At 34.4% G+C, this 22,749-nt stretch overlaps 3 protein-coding genes across 6 annotated transcripts; all 3 read left to right on the plus strand.

Annotated features, from left to right (window-relative positions):
- Positions 1 to 7,101: 7,101 nt before the first annotated feature.
- Positions 7,102 to 7,878, plus strand: LOC107865534 (uncharacterized protein At4g02000-like). The gene is made up of 2 exons (XM_016711783.1): positions 7,102 to 7,266; positions 7,369 to 7,878. The coding sequence occupies exons 1-2, from the start codon at positions 7,102 to 7,104 to the stop codon at positions 7,876 to 7,878; spliced, it is 675 nt and encodes a 224-aa protein (XP_016567269.1).
- A 5,423-nt stretch (positions 7,879 to 13,301) lies between these two features.
- LOC107864132 (uncharacterized protein YwkD) lies at positions 13,302 to 16,424 on the plus strand. 2 transcript variants are annotated; one of them, XM_016710411.2, is made up of 5 exons: positions 13,305 to 13,697; positions 13,818 to 14,045; positions 14,918 to 14,968; positions 15,709 to 15,784; positions 16,255 to 16,424. In XM_016710411.2, the coding sequence occupies exons 1-5, from the start codon at positions 13,617 to 13,619 to the stop codon at positions 16,293 to 16,295; spliced, it is 477 nt and encodes a 158-aa protein (XP_016565897.1). In that variant the 5' UTR covers positions 13,305 to 13,616; the 3' UTR covers positions 16,296 to 16,424. The 2 variants fall into 2 exon arrangements, with proteins under 2 accessions (XP_016565898.1, XP_016565897.1); XM_016710412.2 differs by lacking the exon at positions 14,918 to 14,968 and having other exon boundaries at positions 13,302 to 13,697.
- A 1,216-nt stretch (positions 16,425 to 17,640) lies between these two features.
- LOC107864130 (late embryogenesis abundant protein D-34) lies at positions 17,641 to 22,156 on the plus strand. Of its 3 annotated transcripts, XM_016710410.2 has the most exons (4): positions 17,641 to 19,513; positions 20,667 to 20,954; positions 21,610 to 21,666; positions 21,811 to 21,881. In XM_016710410.2, exons 1-3 carry the CDS (start codon positions 19,196 to 19,198, stop codon positions 21,631 to 21,633), a joined length of 630 nt encoding a protein of 209 aa, XP_016565896.1. In that variant the 5' UTR covers positions 17,641 to 19,195; the 3' UTR covers positions 21,634 to 21,666; positions 21,811 to 21,881. The 3 variants fall into 3 exon arrangements, with proteins under 3 accessions (XP_016565896.1, XP_016565895.1, XP_016565893.1); XM_016710409.2 differs by having other exon boundaries at positions 21,610 to 21,930; XM_016710407.2 differs by lacking the exon at positions 21,610 to 21,666 and having other exon boundaries at positions 17,642 to 19,513; positions 21,811 to 22,156.
- The last annotated feature ends 593 nt before the right edge of the window (positions 22,157 to 22,749 follow it).

Consider the following 22,749-nt stretch of genomic DNA (forward strand, 5'->3'; position numbering starts at 1 on the left):
ATCTGCAAGTCATTGGTGTGATCTGCTTAAAATGGATTAACAGTCTATTCATGTTGAAGTTACCGTCAAAGCAAGGTGTAATTTAACCTTTATTGCTATATATGTTTGCATACTTTTGAGACTAGGAAAAGTTTATGGGAGGACTTACAAAGTATAAATACAGGTTAACAAGAGCCTTGGTTAGCTATGGACGATTTTAATGTTATGCATAGAGCTGAGGACAGGATGATAGGATCCAGTGTTCATGATTCTGGAATTAAAGACTTTAGTTCATACTTGGTAGACTCTGGTAAGACAATCTTAAAGTATAGTGGAAGAAAGTTACCTAGACAAATGGTCACACTTATAGTAGAATTGATTGGGCTCTGGTGAATGCTAGATGGATGATTGATATGTCCTATTTAGAGGTGATGATAATGGACCCTGGTTGCTCAAATCACTCCCCTTTTACCATTAGTCTATTTGCGGAGGAAGCTAGAATACCCAAGTCTTTTAAATTTCTAAAAATCTAGCTCAGCGTGAACAGTTTCAATACACTATTAGGTTGGCATGTCAGAATAGACAAATTACTGAACAATGCAGTGTATTTGGCAGAAACTAAAAGAGGTGAAGTTAGATTTAAAAAATCTGAATACCTCTGAGTTTTATGGAGTAGAGGAGAGGATTAGAATGTACAAACAACACTTACAAGAAACAGGGGTGTAGTGGCTACGGTTAGGAGATGGTAACACAATTTTTTTTTATGTTAGCCTAAAGAATCGAACTGCTCAAAACAAGATTACAAGCCTGACCACAACTGATGGAAGGACTGTTACTAACAAAGTTAATATTGAGACAAAAGTTCTTGAAATTTATAAGCAACTTTTAGGATCTTGCGCATCTCAATTGCCTGCAGTCAACCCAATAGTCATGAAGGAAGGTCCGATATTAAATAGAGAGCAGCAACTGCAGTTGATTGACCATGTGATTAGAAAAGAAGTTGAGAAATGCTTTAGCTGATATTGGTGATAATAAAAGCTTTTGGGTGTGCTGGGTTTAATGCCTACTTCTTTAAGAAAGCTTGGCCAGGTATAGGTAAGGAGATTACTGATGTTGTGTTATATTTCTTCACAACATGTGTGTTACATAAAGCTATTAACTGCACTATAATGACCTTGGTACCTAAAGTAGCTCATCCCTCTAAAGTCTGAAAGTATAGACTTATTTCATGATGTACTTGGCTTTATAAAATTATCTCTACAGTACTAACAAATAGGATGCAAGGCATAATGGATGTTTTGATGGATAAGGACCAATCCGCTTTTGTTCATGGTAGATGGATTAATGATAACATTATCCTTGGTACTGAGTTAGTTAAAGGATATGGTAGGAAAGGAGTCTCTCCAAGATGTATGCTTAAAGTTGACATGAGGAAAACTTATGATTCTGTAGAGTGGGTTATCTTAAACAGGTTCGATTCATCTGAAATTTCCAAGCAAGTTTGTTAGCTGAAGTTTTTTACACTATTCTATTCACTACTCATTAATGGGCATCCAAATATCTCTTTCCCTGCCAAGAGTCAGACAAGGGAATCCTTTATTCCCTTACTTATTTATTCTATCCATGGAGTACTTGACAAGACTGGTTAAACAATTATAACATAATCCGAATTTTAATTTTCATCCAAAATGTGAGAGAATGCACATTATCCAGATGAGTTTTGCATATGACCTCTTGCTTTTTAATAGAGGTGATACTTGTTTTGTTAAGTTGTTATATGATGTTTTCCAAAAGTTTTCTATGGCCTCTGGTTTGGTTGCAAAGGTATAAAAAAGCTCCATATATTTTGGAGGGATGGCACAGGATGTTCAAAATTAAATCTTGCAAATTCTAGACTTCTCTCAGGGCACCTTACCTTTTAGGTATCTGGAAATTCCTTTCACTACTAAAATATTGTCTATTATTAAGTACCAACATTGATTGATAAAATACTAGAAAGGATGCAGAGTTGGACTTCAAGGTTTCTATCATATGCCGGGAAAGCACAATTGATTAAGAGTGTGTTGTTCTCAATTCAAGTATTTTGGTCTCAAGTGTTTGTACTTCTAAAAAATATTATTAAATGTATTGAGTCCTTGCAGGACCTTTTTTGGGCAAGGGGCGCAGGGGGGGGGGGGGAGATGGCTCTAAGAAAGCCTTGCTTGCATGGGAGTACTTAACTAGCCCAAAAATTGTAGGAGGGTTAAATTTTCTAAATATTCACGCCTAGAATAAAGCTGTCATTAGTAAATTGTTATGGAGCTTAAGTAAAAAGAAGATAGATTGTGGGCTTAATTGATTCACATGTATTATGGGCAACAGGGAAATATTTGGGGTATTATGGCTTCTCAAGCATCATGGATGATAAGAAAAATACGCCAAAATTATGACTTTTGAAACTGTTGGTTGAAATGAAGACTGTGTAAACCAACTTGAGAAGTTTTCTATCAAGAAAGTGTATCAGGCAATTAGGGAAAGCTATCCAAAGGTGGAGTGGAGAAGGCTGACCTATAATAATGCAGCCTGTCCCAAATGAATTTTCATATTGTACTTGACATTGCATAAATGACTACTTACTAAGGATAGACTAGTTAAGTGGAGTTGTGTAGAAGAAGAAAAGTGTATATTATGTTTGATTGAGCCTGAAAGTGCTCAACATTTATTCTTCAGTTATTCATTCTGCAAGTAGATATGACAAGCCTTGTTACAGTGGCTGAGCATTTCCTGACAGTCTAAAGGATGGAAAGAGAAAATTTTATTTGCAATTGCTAATCAGAGGGGGAACACATAAGAGCTGAGGTTTACAGAATAACTTTAGCTGTTAGTGTGTATTTTATTTGATAAGAAAAAACCTGAGAATTTTTCAAAGAGTGCAAAGTGCACCTGCAGTTATGATGAAACTAATCATTCAAGAGGTGCATTGAGAGGAAGTACGCGACCAAGACTTGTAGTGTACTACAGAATTTGAACTTTTATCCTGTGTTGAAGGATAGTTTGCTTGATGTTTTGACCTTTTACCAAAGAGTGGTAGTTTGATACTGAAGATAGATAGATGTATCATATATGCACGGGCTATTCAACTTGTAATTTACTTCATTTGTATTTTCTACTTAATAATAAATAAATAGTTTATTTACCAAAATAAATCAATATATATATATAGAAGAGAATTATAAGATCTCTAACGTGGTGCACTCTAAAGCCTAGAATCCTATTTATCTTTTTTCTTATTTTTTTGAATTTTTTCTACTATTTTTTTTCTTGAAAATTTTTCCTCTTTCTTGTATTATTCATTTATGTGAAAAATTAATTACACATTAATTCTTCCATTACAATTTCTGAAAAGTTGAAAGGTCATGGAACCAAACACATTCTACAAATCCCTTATATTGCAAATTATGTAAGAACCCCTACACAATTACATCAAGAAAACAAAGGTGAAAGTATCAACAAAATCATAAATGTTCATTCAAAAATGGATGATTCCTCTTCTTCACAGTCACTTGTAATTGATGTAGCACCAAGTAGTCCTTCTCCTGTTGTTGCATCTATAGTGACTCTCATGTATCAAATATGAGTTTATGCAATATGAATTTATAGAAATATAATAGAATGAGACTTTTGCTAAGCATTTAAATGTTATTGATATCCGAGAGTGCAAAAAGAAGAAGGTATACAAGTAGCAAAAGCAATAAGAAGTTGAAGAAGGAAATAGAAGTAGAAGAAGAAACAAGGAGAAAAAATAAGAAGAAACAAGAAGAAGAAGCATCAATGAGTATTAGCTTAAATTTATTATTAATTTATTGAGTATTTTATCTTTTGATGTGCGATTATTTAGGAAGATTTCATTCCTTGGTGATATTTAGGAGAATCTCATAATCTTAGGAATTGCATCAGTAGTGGCTCACTTTGTCACAAATTTTTTAAGAAAGATTTCAAATAATAAATTACTTATTTTGTTCCATATATGGTCATCTTAAATTTAGAGGAATATTAAAAAATTATACAAATATTAAAAAATAAATAAAAATAAAAAAGTATGGAATAAAGAAAAAAAAAAAGGAATGTTGAGATTTGAATTTGATTATATCGTTCCCTTTTCTGATTTTTTTTAATATTTAGTTCAGTTCATATTGTTATTATTAATAATAATAATAAGAAGAAGAAATTAAAAAAAAAAAGGAAAAAGAAAAGGCTATTGGCCCCTTTTATGATCAACATTAATGTTTATTCTTTTGGTCAATTTCTTTTTTCTTAATTTTTCTGAGTGGAAATTAAATAAATTCATAGGAAAACTAAATTTAATGCAAAAAAAACAAAATATTACTTATTAGTGTTAATAATAATTAATATAATTATTACTTTTTATAATATCTTTTTTTACCCTTCTATTACATTATTTACTCTCACTTTTTCTCCCCTTAATTAACCTAATCATTATTCTTTTTATAATATTCCTTAAATTTCTCTTTTTCCTTCTTTGTACCTATCAAGTTCTCATTTACCTTAATTTTTTCTTTTTCTTTTTTTAATTTTTTTCACCTTTCCATTTAGAATAATTTTTTACAATTACTTAATACATTTAATGTACTCATTCAATTATAATTATTTTAATATAAATTAATTTTCAAAATGTTATCGCATATATTCCATTGACTATATGTTTGAATGAGAAGCGACGTGTGTGTGCGTATATTGGACTTTTGAAAGTTGAAAAGTAAAATTTGATGAGATTTTTAATATTTTTTTAATTACTGGTGTTATAAATAACGTAAGGAGGTGAAGAGTTTTATTCTTTTAAGCACTATGAAATAACAATTGAAGCATTTAAGTATTGATTAATACACTTCGTTGGAATGAAGTTGGAGGTATTAATATTATATCAGATGTTTCGGCTTCATTTTCAAGTGAGTAAAGGTGAAAATTACATTTATTAAAGTTGTAAAGACTTTTCACTGTTAATATAGTTTTGTCAATTTTAATAGGTCATTTATAGCCGATTTGAATTGACTTATTTTAAATATTTTTTTAAGTTTAAAATAACTTTTAAAGTATTTTTAAAGGGCGAGTTTAAAAAATTGCATATAAAGGAGGATTATACATTTGATGATGTGGCATGCTTTAAGGCTTAGAATTATATTTATCTTTTTTGTGATTTTTTGACCTTTTTCTTAATTTTATAAGGATGAAAAATTCACTATAAAACATAGAATATTAAAGATAACGATATTTAATTAATTTGTTATCAATTCTATTAAATGATCAATGCTGTTAATTGAATCAATTGCATCCGTCCAAATAATTCAAGATTTAATTTATCCCATTTAGTAAGTTTCATTAAGTTTGTTGATAACCATAATAATTTATTATGTATACGTTATTATATTACTATATAATTATTATATATAGTAATGGAGAATTGAAAGGTATAATTATTCTTTTAAATGACATCATTCAATTCATTTTAATTTATGCTTATTTGTGATATATTTTGCATTGTGGTTATTTGATACAAATGCTCTTTAGATAGGGAAAATAATACTGAGCTAAAAGTAAAAATGTAGGATTTTTTCAATAATATCTTCTAATATTTTAAGTTTTTTTTTTAAATATTTAATTATATTTATAAGAAGTAATTACTCATGACTCATAATATTTGTAACTCCTATAATAATATTTGTAACTCTCATAATTTTTTATGTTTATAACCTCCAAACTTCAATTTGAAAGTCTTATGACTTTCCTCTATTTTGCTATATAAACTCATATTTTGTTTCGTGAAGACTCCCATTCTTTCTCTTCTCTATCATTTTAACTTGTGAATTATAATATGTAAAACAAAAGGAGTATTGGAAGGCAAGAAATATTTCATTCTCAATTTTTTTTTTTCATTTTTATGTACTTGGCCATGCTTTCTTAATTTTAGTATTTTTTATATGTATTCGTATTCTTCTGCAAAATAAGTATAATCAAGAAAATCTTCACGACATGAAGTAGTTTTGATAGTATTGATATTTTAATTATATTTATTCTGTGTGATAGATCAAAAAATCAACTTGCGGTAGAGACTAAATTAATAATCAATTGCTTACAATATTTGTTAAATTTTATGAGATAATGATTTTTGATTGTTAGTATAATCTAGTTTTCTTTGTTTAAGTATTATGTTGTGTAGTTTTAATTTTTTTTTTTTTTTTGCCTCTTTTACATTGAAGCTATTTGAATTCTTTATAACTTCTATTTTTAAATATTATTTATAACTCTTATTTGTTTCATTTTCATAATTTCTTAAAAATTTATTTAAAATATATAAACAAATGTAATAATAAAAACATGACATAGAGATTAAATTTTTTAAAGAATTGATATTTGTATGAAAGATAAGTACTCAAACAAGAGATGAAGGAAATTGAAATAAAAAAATAATATTTTTAATTTAATATGTAAATTATTGTTTTGAAATATAACCTCTTATTCTATTTACTTCACCACTCATAAACTCTAATTTATTTTCTTTTTTCTTTTTGTGTTCTCACTCGATGTTAGGTACCCATTCTAGAGTTGATGCTCTCAACAAGATTTTCCTCATAAGTAGGGTTCGAATCCCAAACCTCTGGTTAAGGGTAGAGTAGTCCCACCACTACATCACAACACATGTTGATTTTCTTAATTTATTTATGTACATATGGAAGGCTTACTTCAAAAAGATGTAAAGTATTTTGATTGTACAGATTGAGAAAAAAATGAAAGACCATATCATTATTTTGGATAAAGACAAAGATCTACATTTTTTTGTCTGATCTAAGTATAAATATTATTTACAATTTTATTAAAATAAGAAACTAATAATTTATAAAATTAATATTTTTATATATAATTAGCAAAATATCTTACTAATTTTTTAATTAACTGTGCGAATCGCGAATAATTTCACTAGTTATGAATATAAATTATACTTTTTGAAAAGCAAAATATATTTTTCAGATACCATGGCCAAATACATTCATCCAATGAACATAAAGATAAAGTAAACTTTATACGACAACAATGTAAGAAAACTAGTACACCGACAAAAACTTCGTCATGGATATCAATCAACCACCACGGCAAGCAGTATCCCCAGACTCTGTAATTTCTAAACCTCCTTCCCCTGTAGCTCGCTCCCCTGTAAATTACCTCTCAAATCAAACCTTCGCACAAAAGCTTCTTCAAAATGATATGTTCCCAAACATGGTTGATGCGCCAACGGTTGACGCCGAGTTTTTGATGAGACCATTCCTGAAAATTCAGAAGAGAATTTCATCTCGATAACAACAACAGACAAAAACTCGTCTGTATTTCCTGTGGCAGTCATCCTTGATTGTAAAGTTAGTGGGTCGAAAATTGGGCTACCCGGTTCTAAAGAGGGAGCTACAGGACTTGTGGAAGCTCTCCGAAGAATTAATTATGATCGATTTGGGTTGTGATTTCTACTTGATTAAGTTTACCCAAATGCAAAATATGCTACATGTTCTACATGATGGTCCGTGGTTTATATTCAACAATTTTCTCTCTGTTCAAAAGTGGGAACCCAAATTTGTGGCATCACAAGCTCGAATTACCCACACAGCCATCTGGATTCGTTTGCAGGAGTTGCCTACGGAGTTTTATGATATGGATGTTCTTCAAAAAGTTGCTGCCGAAATTGGGCTGCTCTTGAAGGTGGATTTCTGCACGTCAACAACTTCCAGAAGTAGATACGCTCGTCTGTGTGTTCAAGTACCTTTGGAACAATCGTTACTTCACCACCTATTTATTGGAAATCACAAACAAATTATTCGCTACGAAGTTGCTACTTTGCTGTGTACAAACTGCGGATGACTTGGACATACTATTCGTTGTCCATACATACCACCCCCCAAAGAGACATGCAACAAAAAATCTAGTGAAGAACAATCAGACCCCGCGGGGACCATTAAAGAGTAGGAAAAAAAAAGGAACAAGATGATGGCTGGTAGCTTGTTCGCTTTCCTACACGTCAACAACGAAGGTCAACAGAAAAAGGAAGAGCAACCTATTCTGAAGTAGCAAAAAGCCCTACTGGCCTGTTGCGGGTTAATGGGCCTTTAATTACAAATAATAACCAGGTAAAAGACCAAAAGATTTCTTCTTTTAAAGGCCCAGGTATGTATCCAAAAGCTTCTGACTTTTTAAATTCTTTAATTGACTCTCCTGGTACTAATACTTTAAATAATGGTTATACTGAACTTTCTTTAGCTACTACTGAGCAACTTAAAAAGGGACCCACAACTCTCAATACTATGACGACTAATATATCCCACATGGATAGCTTACATGAACATATTACTCCTACGCACGTACATTCTGCTGATAAATTTCTTCATGTTCACCCTTATAATGATTACCATGCACGTGATGATAATGACTTGTTAAACTCTCAAAGTTCACCCTCTCCAACTCACCTTGTACAAAGCCACATTTCTCAGAACTTAATCCCTATCTCTATAAATCATGGATCATCTTTAAAATTGCCCTTTCAAGGGTTTACATATCCCACAGTCCACCATACCCAGTGCAAGTTCTCCAAAAAATTCTGATGGAACCAGGGAACGAACCTTTGACTTACCAAATCTACTCATTAATGAACCCAATTCCTCTTTATCCACCCCAGTCATGGCTGAAGGTGGCATTAACGGGTCATGCACTCACTTCTACCATGAAAGTGAATGGTCAGGATTATCTCATCCTGATTCAAAACCCTCAGGATTTAGCCCAGATAATAACGGAAGAAATGATGAGAGGAGCAAAGGTCTTCAACGATCCTCCAACGATAAGTCAATCCCTTCCGACTCTGTCATTCTACCCACCACCATAAGGAGAGGATTCGACTCTTTGGATTCAACTTCACGTAATAGTGGTAGCGATGGAGGCCGAGACACTAGTCCAACCCATTCCCTTGAGCTCTCTTCCGCTGCCCAAAACATCAAATACGGAAGGAGGCACGAGGATTACATCAACCTTCCTAGGATAGGTAAAGGTATTCCTGCTCAAAGAACTGTACGAAAAAAAATAAACGTAAGTTGTCCCCAAAATATGTTCAAGTGCTCCATATATGTAAGGCCGACCCTCAATCCAGATTTGGGGAAGTATGCTATAATTATGAGTCCCTATCTGAGGGACACCGATTTTCTTAATGTATCTCCCAGAAGGTCCCTAACTTATACTAGCCCCATGAATTTTCTAATTTGGAATTGCAGAGGGTCTTCCTCCCCAGAATTTAGATTTCACTTTAAGGAACTCCTAGACCTGCATAGGCCTACTCTAGTGGTCTTCTTGGAAACTCATAGGATGAATCATCAGTCCATGCCCGCTGAGTTTCAATTTCCCAATGTTACTGCTGTCCCGGCTTTGGGACATACAGGAGGAATAGCTATCCTATGGTAGACAGACCTTTTAAATGTTACGGATATTGCTATTACTCATCAAGAAATCCATTGTTTTGTTCAGGTACTTCCCTCCCCTAACAAATGGTTATTTTTTGCTATTTATGCTTATAATAATATAAACGAGAGACTTACTCTTTGGCAAAATCTTAAGCGTGTGGCTGACTATTTCAAAGGGCCCTAGTTAATGGGTGGTGATTTCAATGAAATTTACAAATCCTCAGAAAAATTCGGATGTCTTCTGTTATGTTTCTCTAGAGTTAGTAAATTTTCTCAGTGCCTTGACTATTGTCATATGATTGACCTAGGATTCACACTTGGAAAAATTTACATAGGAATAATTCAATCATTTTGGAGCGCCTTGATAGATGTGTGGCAAATAGTGATTAGATCCAATTATTCCCTGAGTCCTCGGTTAGATATCTTCCACGGACCCAATCAGACCATTGTCTGTTATTTCTGTAGCTAACTACTCCTGTCATTAGATCTCAGAAACCTTTTAGAATGGAGACCATTTGGATGACCCACCCTCAATTTCCTTCGGTCATTAAAGACTCTTGGCTTCGAATGCATAACGCTTTGATCCCCTCCATCACTTATTTTCAGGTGCAGGTAACCATTTGGAATAAAGAGGTTTTTGAGAATATTTTTTATTAAAAAAGATGTATCATGACTTGGTTAGGTGGGATCCAGAAGTCGCCTAACTATCCAACAAGTTGTTTCCTCTGAAATTTAGAAATTTCACTTAATCGGGACCTGAATGAGCTGCTTCATATGGAACATGATTCCTGGAAACTGAAGTCCCGCATTCTTTAGCTCAATGAGGGTGAAGCAAATACTAAATTCTACCACATGTCCATGATTCTTCGAAGGCGCAATAACAGGATATACGCCCTTCGAGACTCGATTGGGAATTGGATTGTTGACAGACAGGAAGTTATAGACCATATCACCTTTTTTTTCTCTAATTTGTACTCAACGGGCCTTGTTTACTCTAATAAGCAGGTTCAGGAAGCAAAGGACCATTTTATCACTAATATAGATAGGAAGCATTTAGAAAGACCTTTATCTCATAAAGAAATAATTGAGTCGGTTTTTTCTTTTAAGCCTTTTAAAGTGTCCGAACCCGATAGTATTTATTTTTTTTTCAAAAATATTGGGATATTGTGCATCTCTCTATTGAAGAATTTTGCTTTAATGTGTTTAGCCACTGGGCTATCCCAGAGGAAGTAAATAACACATTTATTTGCCTCATCCCTAAAAGCCAAAATTTTGTGTCTATTACTCAATATAGGCCGATTAGCCTTTGTAATACTACATACAAGATTATCTCGAAAATCATTGTCAACTGGATTAAACCTCTACTTCCTGATATAATTGGCCCGGCACAATCAAGCTTTTTACCAAACCATAGAGCCTTCGATAATGCTATGTTGTTACAAGAGCTTCTCACCTACCTCCAAAACACTAGGCACAGAAAAGGTCGCACGTTGACAAAAAATGATCTTGAAAAGGCTTTTGATCGTTTGGAGTGGTCTTTCATTCATGATGCCCTTTTATACTACAGATTCCCGGCAAAAATGATCAACCTCATTATGTCTTGCATTTCCACTACCTCGGTTTCTCTTCTAATCAATGGTTCGGGAACCCCTTTCTTCGCACCCTCCAAAGGTATTCGCCAAGGGGATCCTCTCTCCCCTTATTTATTTATCATGTGCATGAAAAGACTCTCTTGTAGAATTGACTCTGCAGTCGAAAATTGTTTGTGGGTCCCAATCAAAATAAGTGCGTAAGCCCTCCCAATCTCCAACTTGTTGTTTGTTGATGATATTATTCTATGTGCGGAGACTGACCCTGCCACGTATAGCACCATCTCCTCAATTTTTACTCAATTCGAGCTGGTTTTAGGTAAAAAAATAAATCATTCTAAATCAAGATTATTTTTTCCCCAAAAAACCCCAGCTCAGGTCAAGCATAGGGCAATCCATGAACTTAATATTCAAGAGAGTCATCAATGTGGAAAATATTTAGGCTTCCTAATGTTTATGTCTAAGCCGTCTTCACATGACTTTCAATTTATTTTGGATAACTTTAAAAATCATTTAGCAGGTTGGAAAACTGCCTTTCTTAACGTGGTGGGGAGAACTACGCTTATCAAGTCTACTCTTAATAGCCTCCCCAACCATCTCATGTACCTTCTATATCTTCTGAGGTATATCATAAGAAAGATGGAAGCCTATGAAAGGAATTTTCTTTGGGGTGACATTGAAACCCGATCCAAGATGCACCTTTTAAACTGGAAAGAGGTCACAAAACTAAAAGAAATTGACGGTTTAGGCATCCAAGGGATTTCCTATAAGAACTTAGCTCTCTTAGCCTCCTCTGTTTGACGTGTTTTTCATTTCGAAGCCCTTTGGGCTCAGGTCATTTGATCCAAGTACTTGGGACGCAAAGATGCCAACTCAAAAATTTGGAAAGCTCTCAGAATAGGTTGGGCTCAATGTCAATTAGGACTGCAATGACAACCTTTAAATGGTAAATATATAAAATTCTTTTTGGACCCATGGCTTGGGCCAAATTGTTCTGTCTGCAGTTTGATCCAAGGTCCCCTTCAGCAGCATGAACCAAAAGCCACCATTAACTCTTACAGAGTTGAAAACTATTGGTCCTTCAGTGACCTTTCTTTTGACCTTCCTCAGACCATTATTGGCTATATCAACTCAGTTTATTTTCCTCGTTTTGATACTTCCCGCTTGGACAAACTTATCTGGGAACTTACTGAAAGTAAACTTTTTAGTGTCACTTCCTGCTACAAAGCTTTAACTATCAAAGATGTGCCAGCAGAGAAACGTGCCATTGACTTCTTATGGATCTGGAAGTTAATTATCCCGCCAAAGATTAGGCACTTCTTATGGCTTACATATCATAACCGTCTCCCTACAGCTTCTTACCTCCACCCCACTAACTATGTTTCCTCTCCTCTTTGTCCTATGTGCCACTCATTCTCTGAAACGGTTGCCCATCTTTTTCTACACTTTAACTCTGTTAAGCCGCTTTGGCTGGAGCTAGGCATCTCCACTTAGATTGATAGGATCATGTCCAATCTTACGGACATGCATCCCCGAGGGTGGCTCCGTAGTTTTCTCCAAGTTAAGCTTTACCAACCCCTCATCACTATTCCTACAGGAGTTATCCTTAGTTTTTGCTTATAGTCTATTTGGTTAGGCCAAAACAAATGCATTTTTGAAGGTTTGCAATTTCAGATAACTTTGGCACGGATCATTCCCCTTGCAACTGAGTTCTAGTTTTTGGCAGGAAAGACAAAGCCTGTCAAGCAGACTATACCTATGTATGTAAAATAGAACCCACCAGCACCCGAATCCATAATGCTTAATACGGATGCAACCTTTACGCCGGGAACTGAGTATGCTACTATAGCGGGGTTTTTTAGGAATTGCACTGATGTCTGGTTTCTAGGATTTATTAACCAAGTCTCGATTTTGAACCCTTTAGAGGCTGAAATCCATGCCCCGCTCTTAGGACTTTCATTAGCACTTGAATATAAGTTTTTACCGCTGGAAATAAACCTGGACTGCCATCAAGTTGTTAATCTTTTAAGAGAAATGCCTAATATAAGCTCTTTTTTAATTTCTGATTGCAGATGCCTACTCAAGGCTCCAGGTAATTCCCAGGTAAAATATGTTTACAGGGAGCAAAATAAGTTGGCAGATGCAATGACAAGAAAGAATGTACAGAATGATACTACTAGTGTGGGACCTCTGCTACTTTGTGACCCTCCGACATTCATAAAGGGTATTTTGCAAGCAGACTTGTAATTATTTGGAGGACCAACTATCAAACGGATCAGGAATAAAACAAGGGCAGAGACTTTGTATAATCATGCTTGTAATAGTTTGGGTAGAAATGTAATTACCACTGCCACCGTTTGTATAGTGGCTCCGCCACAAAGTACGTCTCTGTAAGCTATCTTTTGCCAACCAAAAAAAATAAATACATTCACCCAACCCTTCAAAAAAATAATGTGAAAAATATTTGGCAAACATATATGGCCAAATGCTAGCTTAATATCCATTAAGCAGCTCAATTCTTACTAGAAATCTCTAAACACAAGCAAACAAACAAACAAGAACAAAAATGGCAGCACAAGGAACATGCCTTAACCATGTCTCCCGAGAATCCTCTGATATCAAACGCCTCGCTCAATTTTACATTCAGGTTTGAATAATTACATATAATTTCATAAAATCATAGTCTTTATAATTTTCTTTCTAAATTAAACTAGAATAAAATATTACACAAAATTAATTGTTTGATTAATTTTTTTTTTTTTTTTAGATATTTGGGTTTGAGAAAGTTGAAGCACCAAAATTTGAATTTGATGTGATATGGTTGAAGCTGCCACCATCTTTCTATCTTCATCTTATTGAAAGAGACCCGAGTACGAAGCTTCCAGAAGGTCCATGGAGTGCCACGTCAGCAGTAGCTGACCCGAAGAATCTGCCCAGAGGTCACCATGTTTGCTTCTCAGTCTCCAATTTTGATGATTTTGTGAAGAATCTCAAGGTTTATTTTAATCCTTTATTTTCTCCTGTTCCAGTTTTATTAAAAAGTTTATGCATAATATGTACACGTGTTATTTAACTTGGCCTAAGCTGGCACTCCAATTTTGTATGTGCACAAGTAGACACATGCGTGCATCTTTATGTCACATAATGTGTGTAGGACACCACGTAGGACGTGATTGGCCTGCAAAAAGTTTATCTGGCTAATGTTTTCTTTGGGTCTGATTCAAGAATTATAGATGTGTTGCTCTTTTTCGATTTCACTTTCTGTTTAAGATTAGACTAAATTGATTGTTTTTGATTAAAAGAAAAAGGTTACTTTTAGGAATTGGATAATTAAATACTAGTAGCATGTTTCAATTTATTTGCTTGTTTTTGCCTAGACACTGAGTTTGATAAAGCAAAGAATACTTTTGAAACCTGCATGTTCGATTCACGTTCACCGCACGTTTGATGGTCAAGTTACTGCCATATGACCAGGATGGTCCAGCACTCCTCGTACCCTGCGTATAACGGGAGCTTTAGTACACCAGACTGCCATTTTTGCTTTTGAGTCTTGTGGTCTTAAACTAGAAATTCGTAGAATGCATCAAAATGCTCTTTAATCTTGTGGTCTTAAACATGCCACGTGAAAAGTTAGAATTAAAGATTTGTCAAAAAGCAAAAATGCAATCTTTTTGAAACAGAGGTAGTCCTAGATTTTTCGTATTTACTGATGATTATGTTAAATGTGATGTCAAAGTGCTGTTATCATCCTTAATTTGATGATTTTGATTTTTTTTTCTAAACACTTTAGATGATGTTAATTCTTGTAATCAAAATTTGAAAAGAAAATTGTGTAAAATGAGGTCCCTTTGAATGAGATATGCGCAGGCCGAAGGGGCATATAGGAAGCAGATGTTGATTAATTGTTGCCTCATTGAGGTATCTTAATCCTTCAATTGATTCGTTAGACTCGATAATTGTATTTTCTTGCTGTTGTTCCTGCTTGTTGCTACTATCGTCTTTTTCATCTGTTTTTGAGCTGATGGTCTATCGGAAACTTTGTTTCTGTTGTTGTTGTCGTCGTTGAGGCTTTTCAAGGGGATTGGGCCAAACACGTTAGCTTCTTCCTGATGTGAGCTGAAGTGAAGCAATTGAAAGTTGGATTTTTAATACAGGCAACATCGTGTTAAGAACCAGATGAAATATTGTGATAGGCTGATAGCTAAGTGGCCATTTGCAGAGCTATAGATGTATTTATTTTAGATAATGTTAACGAGAGCATGTATTGTAGACCAGTGTCTAGTGTTCAAGTATTTTTTTAGTAATGAAGTTTATAAGGGTCAGTAGTATGAAAAAACCTAACTTGATATGGATTTGCCAAGATCAATGGCATTATATCAACCGGCACAGTATAGCTGTATTTGTTTTAGATAATGTTAACAGGAGCATCAATTGTCGACTATTGTATAGTGTTCAAGAACAACTTTACTACTGAAATTTATAAGGGTAAATTTCAAAACCAAACTTGATATGGAGCTGCAAGGTGCATTCGCTAGTTGTTAGATTAGACTCGTTTCAATCCTCTTCCAAAAAAAGATTAGACTCGTTTCAATCTCAATTCCATGTCCATGACTAATAGATTTGCCGATCGCTGCTTTTCTCTTTTCTTTTCTATTTAGGAGAAAGGAATTGAAGTACACGAGAGGACTCAACCAGATGGCAAGACCAAGCAAGTCTTCTTCTTTGATCCAGATGGTGAGATTTTCCTTTCTTTATATACACTATTATCATATTGCTTCCGAGTCAATAGTGTTTTTTAAGTTTATAAAATTAGATGACTATCTACTCAACCTTAGAGAAGAAGGAAAACATGAAGCTCTTTATACAGTATACTCCATTGAATCTCTTAACCTGATGTCTATGCTAGTGTATCAAATTCTTCGCATCTGCAATTGATTAGGTAAACTTTTTTAGTTGAACTGGTAAAGGTTTGAGGGACTAGAGACTTAGGTCACAAGTCCAAGCCCTCCGCCATGTGAATTAAGCCTTGATTTAAGTGGAGAAGGGTAGAGGGGCCGACCCCTTATTCCGGGCTTTAAAGGTTGTGGTTGGTCCTAAGAATTTTCCCCAAACAGATTTCTTGGTCATCAAATTTTTATTTTTTTAGTACATTACCTGTAATCAGAGTTTCAATTCAATAATATGTGGTGGTTCTCAATCTGCAGGAAATGGTTTGGAGGTAAGCAGTGGGGCTCCCGCCTCCTGAACAGTGATCAAGCTCTTGGTCTCTACTTGGTAACTGTAGTGTTCAGTGTATAATAAACCTCTTTAGGCTTCAGGAAACATACCTTGTGTAAGTTTGCCTATATGGTATGAAAATGTTTGTGTTGTTTTACTTGTGCTTCTCCTTGCAATTGCCTCCCAGAAGCTTACTTTGATTGTAGCCAGTGCCAAATGACTCCAAACTGATAGCATAAGGAATGTATGTATGTATGTAGATGGATCTCTAAAATGAGGCTTAAGTCATCGACATCCCCTTTAAATTGTCCCGAAATTTCACTTAAACCCCTCAACTCAGAATTGTACCTTTTGAATACCTTTACTACTGGTCTTGTACCCATTGAACACTTTTACTACTTGAATTCGAACCGTTTAAACACATTTTTAACAATCAGCTATAAATGTAAAGTTTATGTAGTGCAATTGCGGTGACGTGACAAAATAACAAATTAAATGATGTCATTTGGCATGTGAACCCAAAACTATATTAAAAAAATAATAATAGTGAAAAAAAATCTATAATACAACTTACTTTTAATTACCCAAAAAAATATTAAAAAAATGATAATAGTGAAAAAAAATCTATAATACAACTTACAATTTTTAATTAAAAAAGAAAAAGAAAAAGAAAAGCAACTTTTCCCTACCCCTACCCCCTTCTCCGTCAAATTGTGTAATTTTTTTTTTTTAGCAATCTTGGTTCTTTTGAGTTTTTCAATGACGTATTAGTGTTAATTTATATTTATTGCTATCTTTTCTTCTTCTTGTGTTGTGGGTTTTTTAGAATTTGAATTCTTTAATAATATCAAGAAAGTAATTTCAGATTCATATCAAGTTAGTCGAAAAAAAAAAAAGTTTCGCTGAAGATTTTTTTATATTAGTGTAACTTATATTTATTGTATTTTTCTTCTTCTTGTGTTGTGGGTTCCTTAGAATTTAAATTCTTTAATAAATATCAAGAAAGTAATTTCAGATTCATATCAAGTTAATTGAAAAAAATAGAGTTTCGTAGAAATCTTTTTTGACCCAATTTAATCTTTATTTTTCTGATAAGATTCTATTTTACATTTTCAATGTTAAGCCTTTGTAAGTCAAGAATCAAATTTACTGCCTTCTTGCTACTAAATTTTCCAAAACAAAATACTTCACCAAGAATTAAATTTTCAAGAACTCAAGTGAAGAGATTAAAGAAAATGTTTTAATTTTCAGATTAATGAGGAGAAAAATTTGTCCCAAAATACTCGGCAAAAACAAGATTGCTAAGAATTAAAAAAAAAATTATAGGTGAAGAAGACGACTAAGGGAGGAGGGGGGAAGGGGTGGGGAGGCAAAGTAGGGAGGCTGTTTTTTTTTTTTTTTTTTTAAAAAAAACAAATTAAAATTATCATTATTAGAAGTGTATTGATGATTTTTTTAACCAAAAAAAAGGTCATTTGATACTTTATTCACGCTCCTAAGGTAGATTTCTAGTGAAACCCAGGATCCAATTGCCTTTATGGTCTCTGAATACACCCTCAACCCTTCCTTGGCCAGGTTGGGTCCTAACACTCGCGTCTATGTTGAGTTTGTAGGAGCTCTGGTTAGGAGGTTCCCATTTAAGGTAGATGGTGGTGTTGTGGTTCTGAGATGCATGATGGTTCAACATTGTAAGGGCATATTCGTTGGCCTAGGCTATAGTTTGTTCAATAGAGATATTATCATCTCTTTTGTTGAACAAGTTATGGTTTCTGTTGAGCCAAATATTCCACATACAGAAGGCAGGATGGTATTCCAAGAGTACCAGCTGTTGAAAGGTCTTTTTGCAATGGTTTTTCAGATGTCAGCCCAGTTATGGTTGTTAAGGGAAGAGGAGTCGAGATAGGCTATGGAGATGCTGTTAGCAGCAATTCCTTCCCGGAATGCTTGGGCTTTATGGCACTGAAAGAAGATATGGGAGATATCCTCAACAAGATTGGAACAGTGCATGCAATTTGGAGACACCTCTAAGCCCATGTGTTTGAGATAACTTCCAGTAGGGAGTCTGTTGTGGTTCAAGAGCCAAAGAAAGGTTTTGAGTTTCGAAGGGTTTTGAGTTTCCAGATCCAGAGGTGATCCTTATTGAGCTCAGATTGAATGCTCCCGAAGTTGTTCCGGAGAATGTAGAACCTATTCACGCGCAGCAAGCTGAACTCCTAGTAATCCTGGAAGGACTCAAGATAGCCCACTCAAATAACTTAACCTTTTTGGAAATAAACTCTGATTCTAACTGCAATTAACATGATAAGCACTAACCACCTTGGTTACTGCAATATTATTTCGGAATGCAGGTATTTAATGCAGGTACTGAACAATCCAACACTGAAACACACTTACAGACAGCAGAATAGAGTCGCTGATGCACTAGCCAGATATCAAGAAGGGATAGTCTTTTTTGATCATGTGTAAATTTTGACGACTCCATCTGAGTATGCTCAAGACCTTCTTGAAGCTGATAAACTAGAAATCGCCTTTCCCAAAACGATTGCTCATATTTTTGTAACTAATTCGATTATTGATACTCAACTATCGATTCTAGGAGATCCAAGTGATCCCTGTAACCCATCATGTATTAACTCTAATTAACTTCTAAGTTATGCCCTTCTTACACAAAAAAAAAAGAAAGAAAAAAACAGTATGAGCTCACCCTTCCTGCTTTACAAGTCCGCCACATTTACTCTGAGTTCCAACGTGTCAAGTTGTCAGCCACCCCACCAACTTTCCTAGAATTCTTATAAAAAAAAATCAAAATATATAAACCCAATTTAAGCATTCAAAAATTTGTAAGACACATACATATCAACAAACTATAACATACAAAAGTATAGCCTAAAGTGTGTGTATATATAATAAATCTATAGAACAGGAACAATGAGTCAAGAACAACCTCAAAGGGAGCAACAAGAGGCCCTAAAATATGGAGATGTTTTTAACGTAAACGGTGAGTTAGCTGAACAGCCAATTGCACCACAAGATGCAGCAATGATGCAGAGTGCAGAGGCTATGGTGTTTGGGCAGACACAAAAAGGTGGTCCAGCTTCTGTGATGCAGGCTGCTGCTGCTAAAAATGAAAGAAGTGGAGTCGTTAGTCATGAGGATACTACTCAAGTTGCTGGTGATGAAGGTGTGACTGTGGCTGAAACTCAAGTGCCTGGCAGACGTATAGTTACTGAATCAGTTGCTGGACAGGTGTGTAACTTTACTGACTTTATATTTCTCTTTTTATTCTTCACCAATACATTTTTATTGAGACGTTCTTACTTCGTATGGTTATAAAAATATTATGACTTGTTTATACACGATCCAAGGATTTTTTTTTATGATTATAAAATTGTGATGATTTGCTTATATAGGACCATTACATGGTTCTTTTTTCGTGTGTGTTAACTGTTCAATTTCAAACCTAAAGTAAATGCTATCAAATATAGTAGTTCATCAAATTTTATTGAGGTCGAGTTACTGTTAGCTCGTTTTCCTAACTTATTTTTTCCTTTCCTCAGAAGTGCTTATTTTAAGTGTTTGTTTTAAAAATTGAAGTGGTTGATCAAGCTTTAGGGAGAAAATAAGTGTGGCTGGGAGTAACAGAGTTCTCCTCCTCAAAAATACTTCTTCAAAAAACACTTTTGAGAAAAATACTATTTAAAAGGTTGAACAAACATTAATTGCGGTTCAAAAGTTGAACAAACAATAATTGCGGTTCAAAAGTTTTTTTTTTTTTTTTTTAAAATTATAAGCCAGATAAGTGCTTCTCGCCAAAAGTGCATTTTGAATAATTGAGAAGCTATTTTTATCAAGTTGGCCAATCACAAACACGCTATGCATAGGCGATTGGACAAGTCCTGTTGAGATTTGAGAAAGAGTAGGATTTGAAGTTGTAATTGAGAAGTGTATTTAGAAGTTGAAATGGTGTTTGAACATGAAATACAATTCAACTAAATCTTGGAATAAAACTTAAAACTCTTTTATAAATTATTTTATCAACCTCAAGTTTGATTCTATATTTTGTACTCTTGAAATAATGGGCAAACTTGATAAACATAACACATACTTAGAATTTGATAGACCTTAGCATGTATTTAAACTAATTTCTAAATATAGTATTTTGAATACTTGGAATCTAACCAATGGCTAAACGGTTTGTTTCCTAATTGTGTTAGACGCCCATGGATTTCGTGACCATGAATGCTGAAAATAGAAGTATTGCCATCTTCTTTTGTCCCTTATTATTTTGTTTGTTTTTTCATGGAGTCGAGTTCATGATTTTCTTTGGAAATTACATTAAGCAGTTTGTATAATATAAATGAAGCTAGAGTAAATACACGAGAATTTGAGATTATTGCAGATATTGGGGCAATATGTTGAGCCACTTCCAGTAACAGCAGGAGCAGAGGGAGATGTGGTGGAAGCACCTATAGCAATAGGAGAGGCTCTGGCAGCAACAGCTCTCGTAGCAGGGGAGAAACCGGTGGAGCAGAGCGACGCAGCCGCGATACGAGTGGCTGAAGCCAGAGCCACCGGTTCTAGCGTTGTAACCCCCGGAGGTTTAACAGCTACAGCTCAGTCCGCAGCCTCGGTTAATGAGAGGTTAACTCAAGATGTTGATAAAATCACACTTAACGATGTCTTGACAGTAAGAATCTTTATCAACATTTTGCCTTTCATTAACATATGATTTTTCGTTTACAAAATATGAAGAGTGATATTCAAGTTTAAAAAATGTTGTAATCTTAAACATACCTGCGGGCTCTGGTCCGCCGAACTGGAACACGCGCCGCAGGTTGTCGCGGGCACCCCTATGGGTGAAATGGAGCGCGCACCGTAGGCTTCTCTTGTTGCTGCTACTGTTTTGGAAATCCAAACACACCCTTACGCTCGTCCGAATCATGTAATTCTAGCGAAAGTGTGTTGTGATCCTAATTATTCTCTAACATATGAGATTTGAAAACTAGAGATATACTACATAATACATTCCTTTCAATTCAATTGAAAAAAAAAATCTTTAAATCCCGGATCCGCCTCTGATCCTGAACGTATGAGATTTGAGAATTAGAGGTATCCTACATAATACATTCCCTTTCAATTGAAATTGAAAAGAAAAATCTTGTACAATTTAATTTGTAACTGAGGGAGTATGGTGGTATATTTGAACTTTGAAACAGAGGGAGTACTGTGTATCTCAACTAGAAGGTGTAAGCAAATTACTAGTCTGCTTTCAACTCTATTGAGATTTCGTCTTTAATTTTATGTTTGTGAAAAGTATGATCTGTCTGTCATCGTAATTCCAGGCTGGTCCTACTATGTTGACATGAAGCATAAATTGTATGTTCTATATCAATATCAAGGTAGATTCTCTTAATCTTGATTATTTATGTAAGAGCAGAACAAGGCAAAAGAAACACTTTGCCCTATTAGGTGTCCGTGTAGTTGGGTTATTTGTGTGGTGTAAGTTCTATTTTTGTTTCTTTTGTTATGAATCAACATCATAGGGCGCACCTGCAAGATTACCGGCTGATAAGGCAGCGACAAGGCAAGACGCGGAAGGGGTAATGGAAGCTGAAATTAGGAATAATCCTAGCTTGACTGCTTATCCTGGTGGAGTAGCTGCATCTGTGGCTGCTGCCGCAAGACTAAACGAAAGAACTGCATAATAGATCTTGGCTCATGCATGTATAATACTACTAAGAATTGTTATATGATGCCTCATGCATATATAATATTACTTAATTAGTGTAATATGATCTTGACTCATGCATGTATAATATTACTAAGTAGTGTAATATGATCTTGGCTCATGCGCGTATAATATTACTAAGTAGTAATATATTAACCAGATGTAGTCTTGTTCCTCTTGATCTTAGTTTTGGTCCTTCCTAATTACCAGTTAGGCTGTGTAAAAGGTACCTGCTTTGTAAAACAGTAAATTACGTTAGTTGCTGAGCTATGCTGCTATGAGTTATGCACGCGTGTGTATGTATATATATATATGACGTGTATGTATATATATGATGTGTACGTATATATGCGTGTATATATATATATATGACGCGCGCAATGAGTTATGCGCGTGTATATATATCCGTAATCCGAAGTGGACGTGTTTTGCTAGTCACGACTTTGTATTGCACTTGGCTCTCGCATTCAAATTTCTGTTTTGATCAACTATGTTCAAGGAAAGTGGTTTTTGTTTTTGAAATTTATAGTATAATCGAATAGTAAATATTGTAGGTCTATATCAAAATAAAAATAAAGAGTAGGTGTTTAATTTGCTCGTTATTAAGATGATTTAAAATTTATTTTTTTTGTGAAATAATTAAAATATTAAAAAGTAAAATACTTGTATAAATTTTTAAAATTTTCATCTTGTGATTATTTTTAATGTATTAATAATAATATTTGCAGAAATTATTAAAAAATAATTTAAAAAT

Source organism: Capsicum annuum, chromosome 3, assembly GCF_002878395.1.
Source record: "Capsicum annuum cultivar UCD-10X-F1 chromosome 3, UCD10Xv1.1, whole genome shotgun sequence".
NCBI classification, from domain to species: Eukaryota; Viridiplantae; Streptophyta; class Magnoliopsida; order Solanales; family Solanaceae; genus Capsicum; species Capsicum annuum.

What these genes read in the sequence shown, in the direction of transcription:
- LOC107865534 (XM_016711783.1), top strand. Translation starts at nt 7,102, where the DNA reads ATGGATATCAATCAACCACCACGGCAAGCAGTATCCCCAGACTCTGTA. An exon ending in ACATGGTTGATGCGCCAACG is followed by an intron (nt 7,267 to 7,368) that starts GTTGACGCCGAG and finishes TTCCTGTGGCAG; the next exon opens with TCATCCTTGATTGTAAAGTT.
- LOC107864132 (XM_016710411.2), top strand. Translation starts at nt 13,617, where the DNA reads ATGGCAGCACAAGGAACATGCCTTAACCATGTCTCCCGAGAATCCTCT. An exon ending in TCGCTCAATTTTACATTCAG is followed by an intron (nt 13,698 to 13,817) that starts GTTTGAATAATT and finishes TTTTTTTTTTAG; the next exon opens with ATATTTGGGTTTGAGAAAGT. An exon ending in CTTCTTCTTTGATCCAGATG is followed by an intron (nt 15,785 to 16,254) that starts GTGAGATTTTCC and finishes CTCAATCTGCAG; the next exon opens with GAAATGGTTTGGAGGTAAGC.
- LOC107864130 (XM_016710407.2), top strand. Translation starts at nt 19,196, where the DNA reads ATGAGTCAAGAACAACCTCAAAGGGAGCAACAAGAGGCCCTAAAATAT. An exon ending in CTGAATCAGTTGCTGGACAG is followed by an intron (nt 19,514 to 20,666) that starts GTGTGTAACTTT and finishes AGATTATTGCAG; the next exon opens with ATATTGGGGCAATATGTTGA. An exon ending in CACTTAACGATGTCTTGACA is followed by an intron (nt 20,955 to 21,810) that starts GTAAGAATCTTT and finishes TCAACATCATAG; the next exon opens with GGCGCACCTGCAAGATTACC.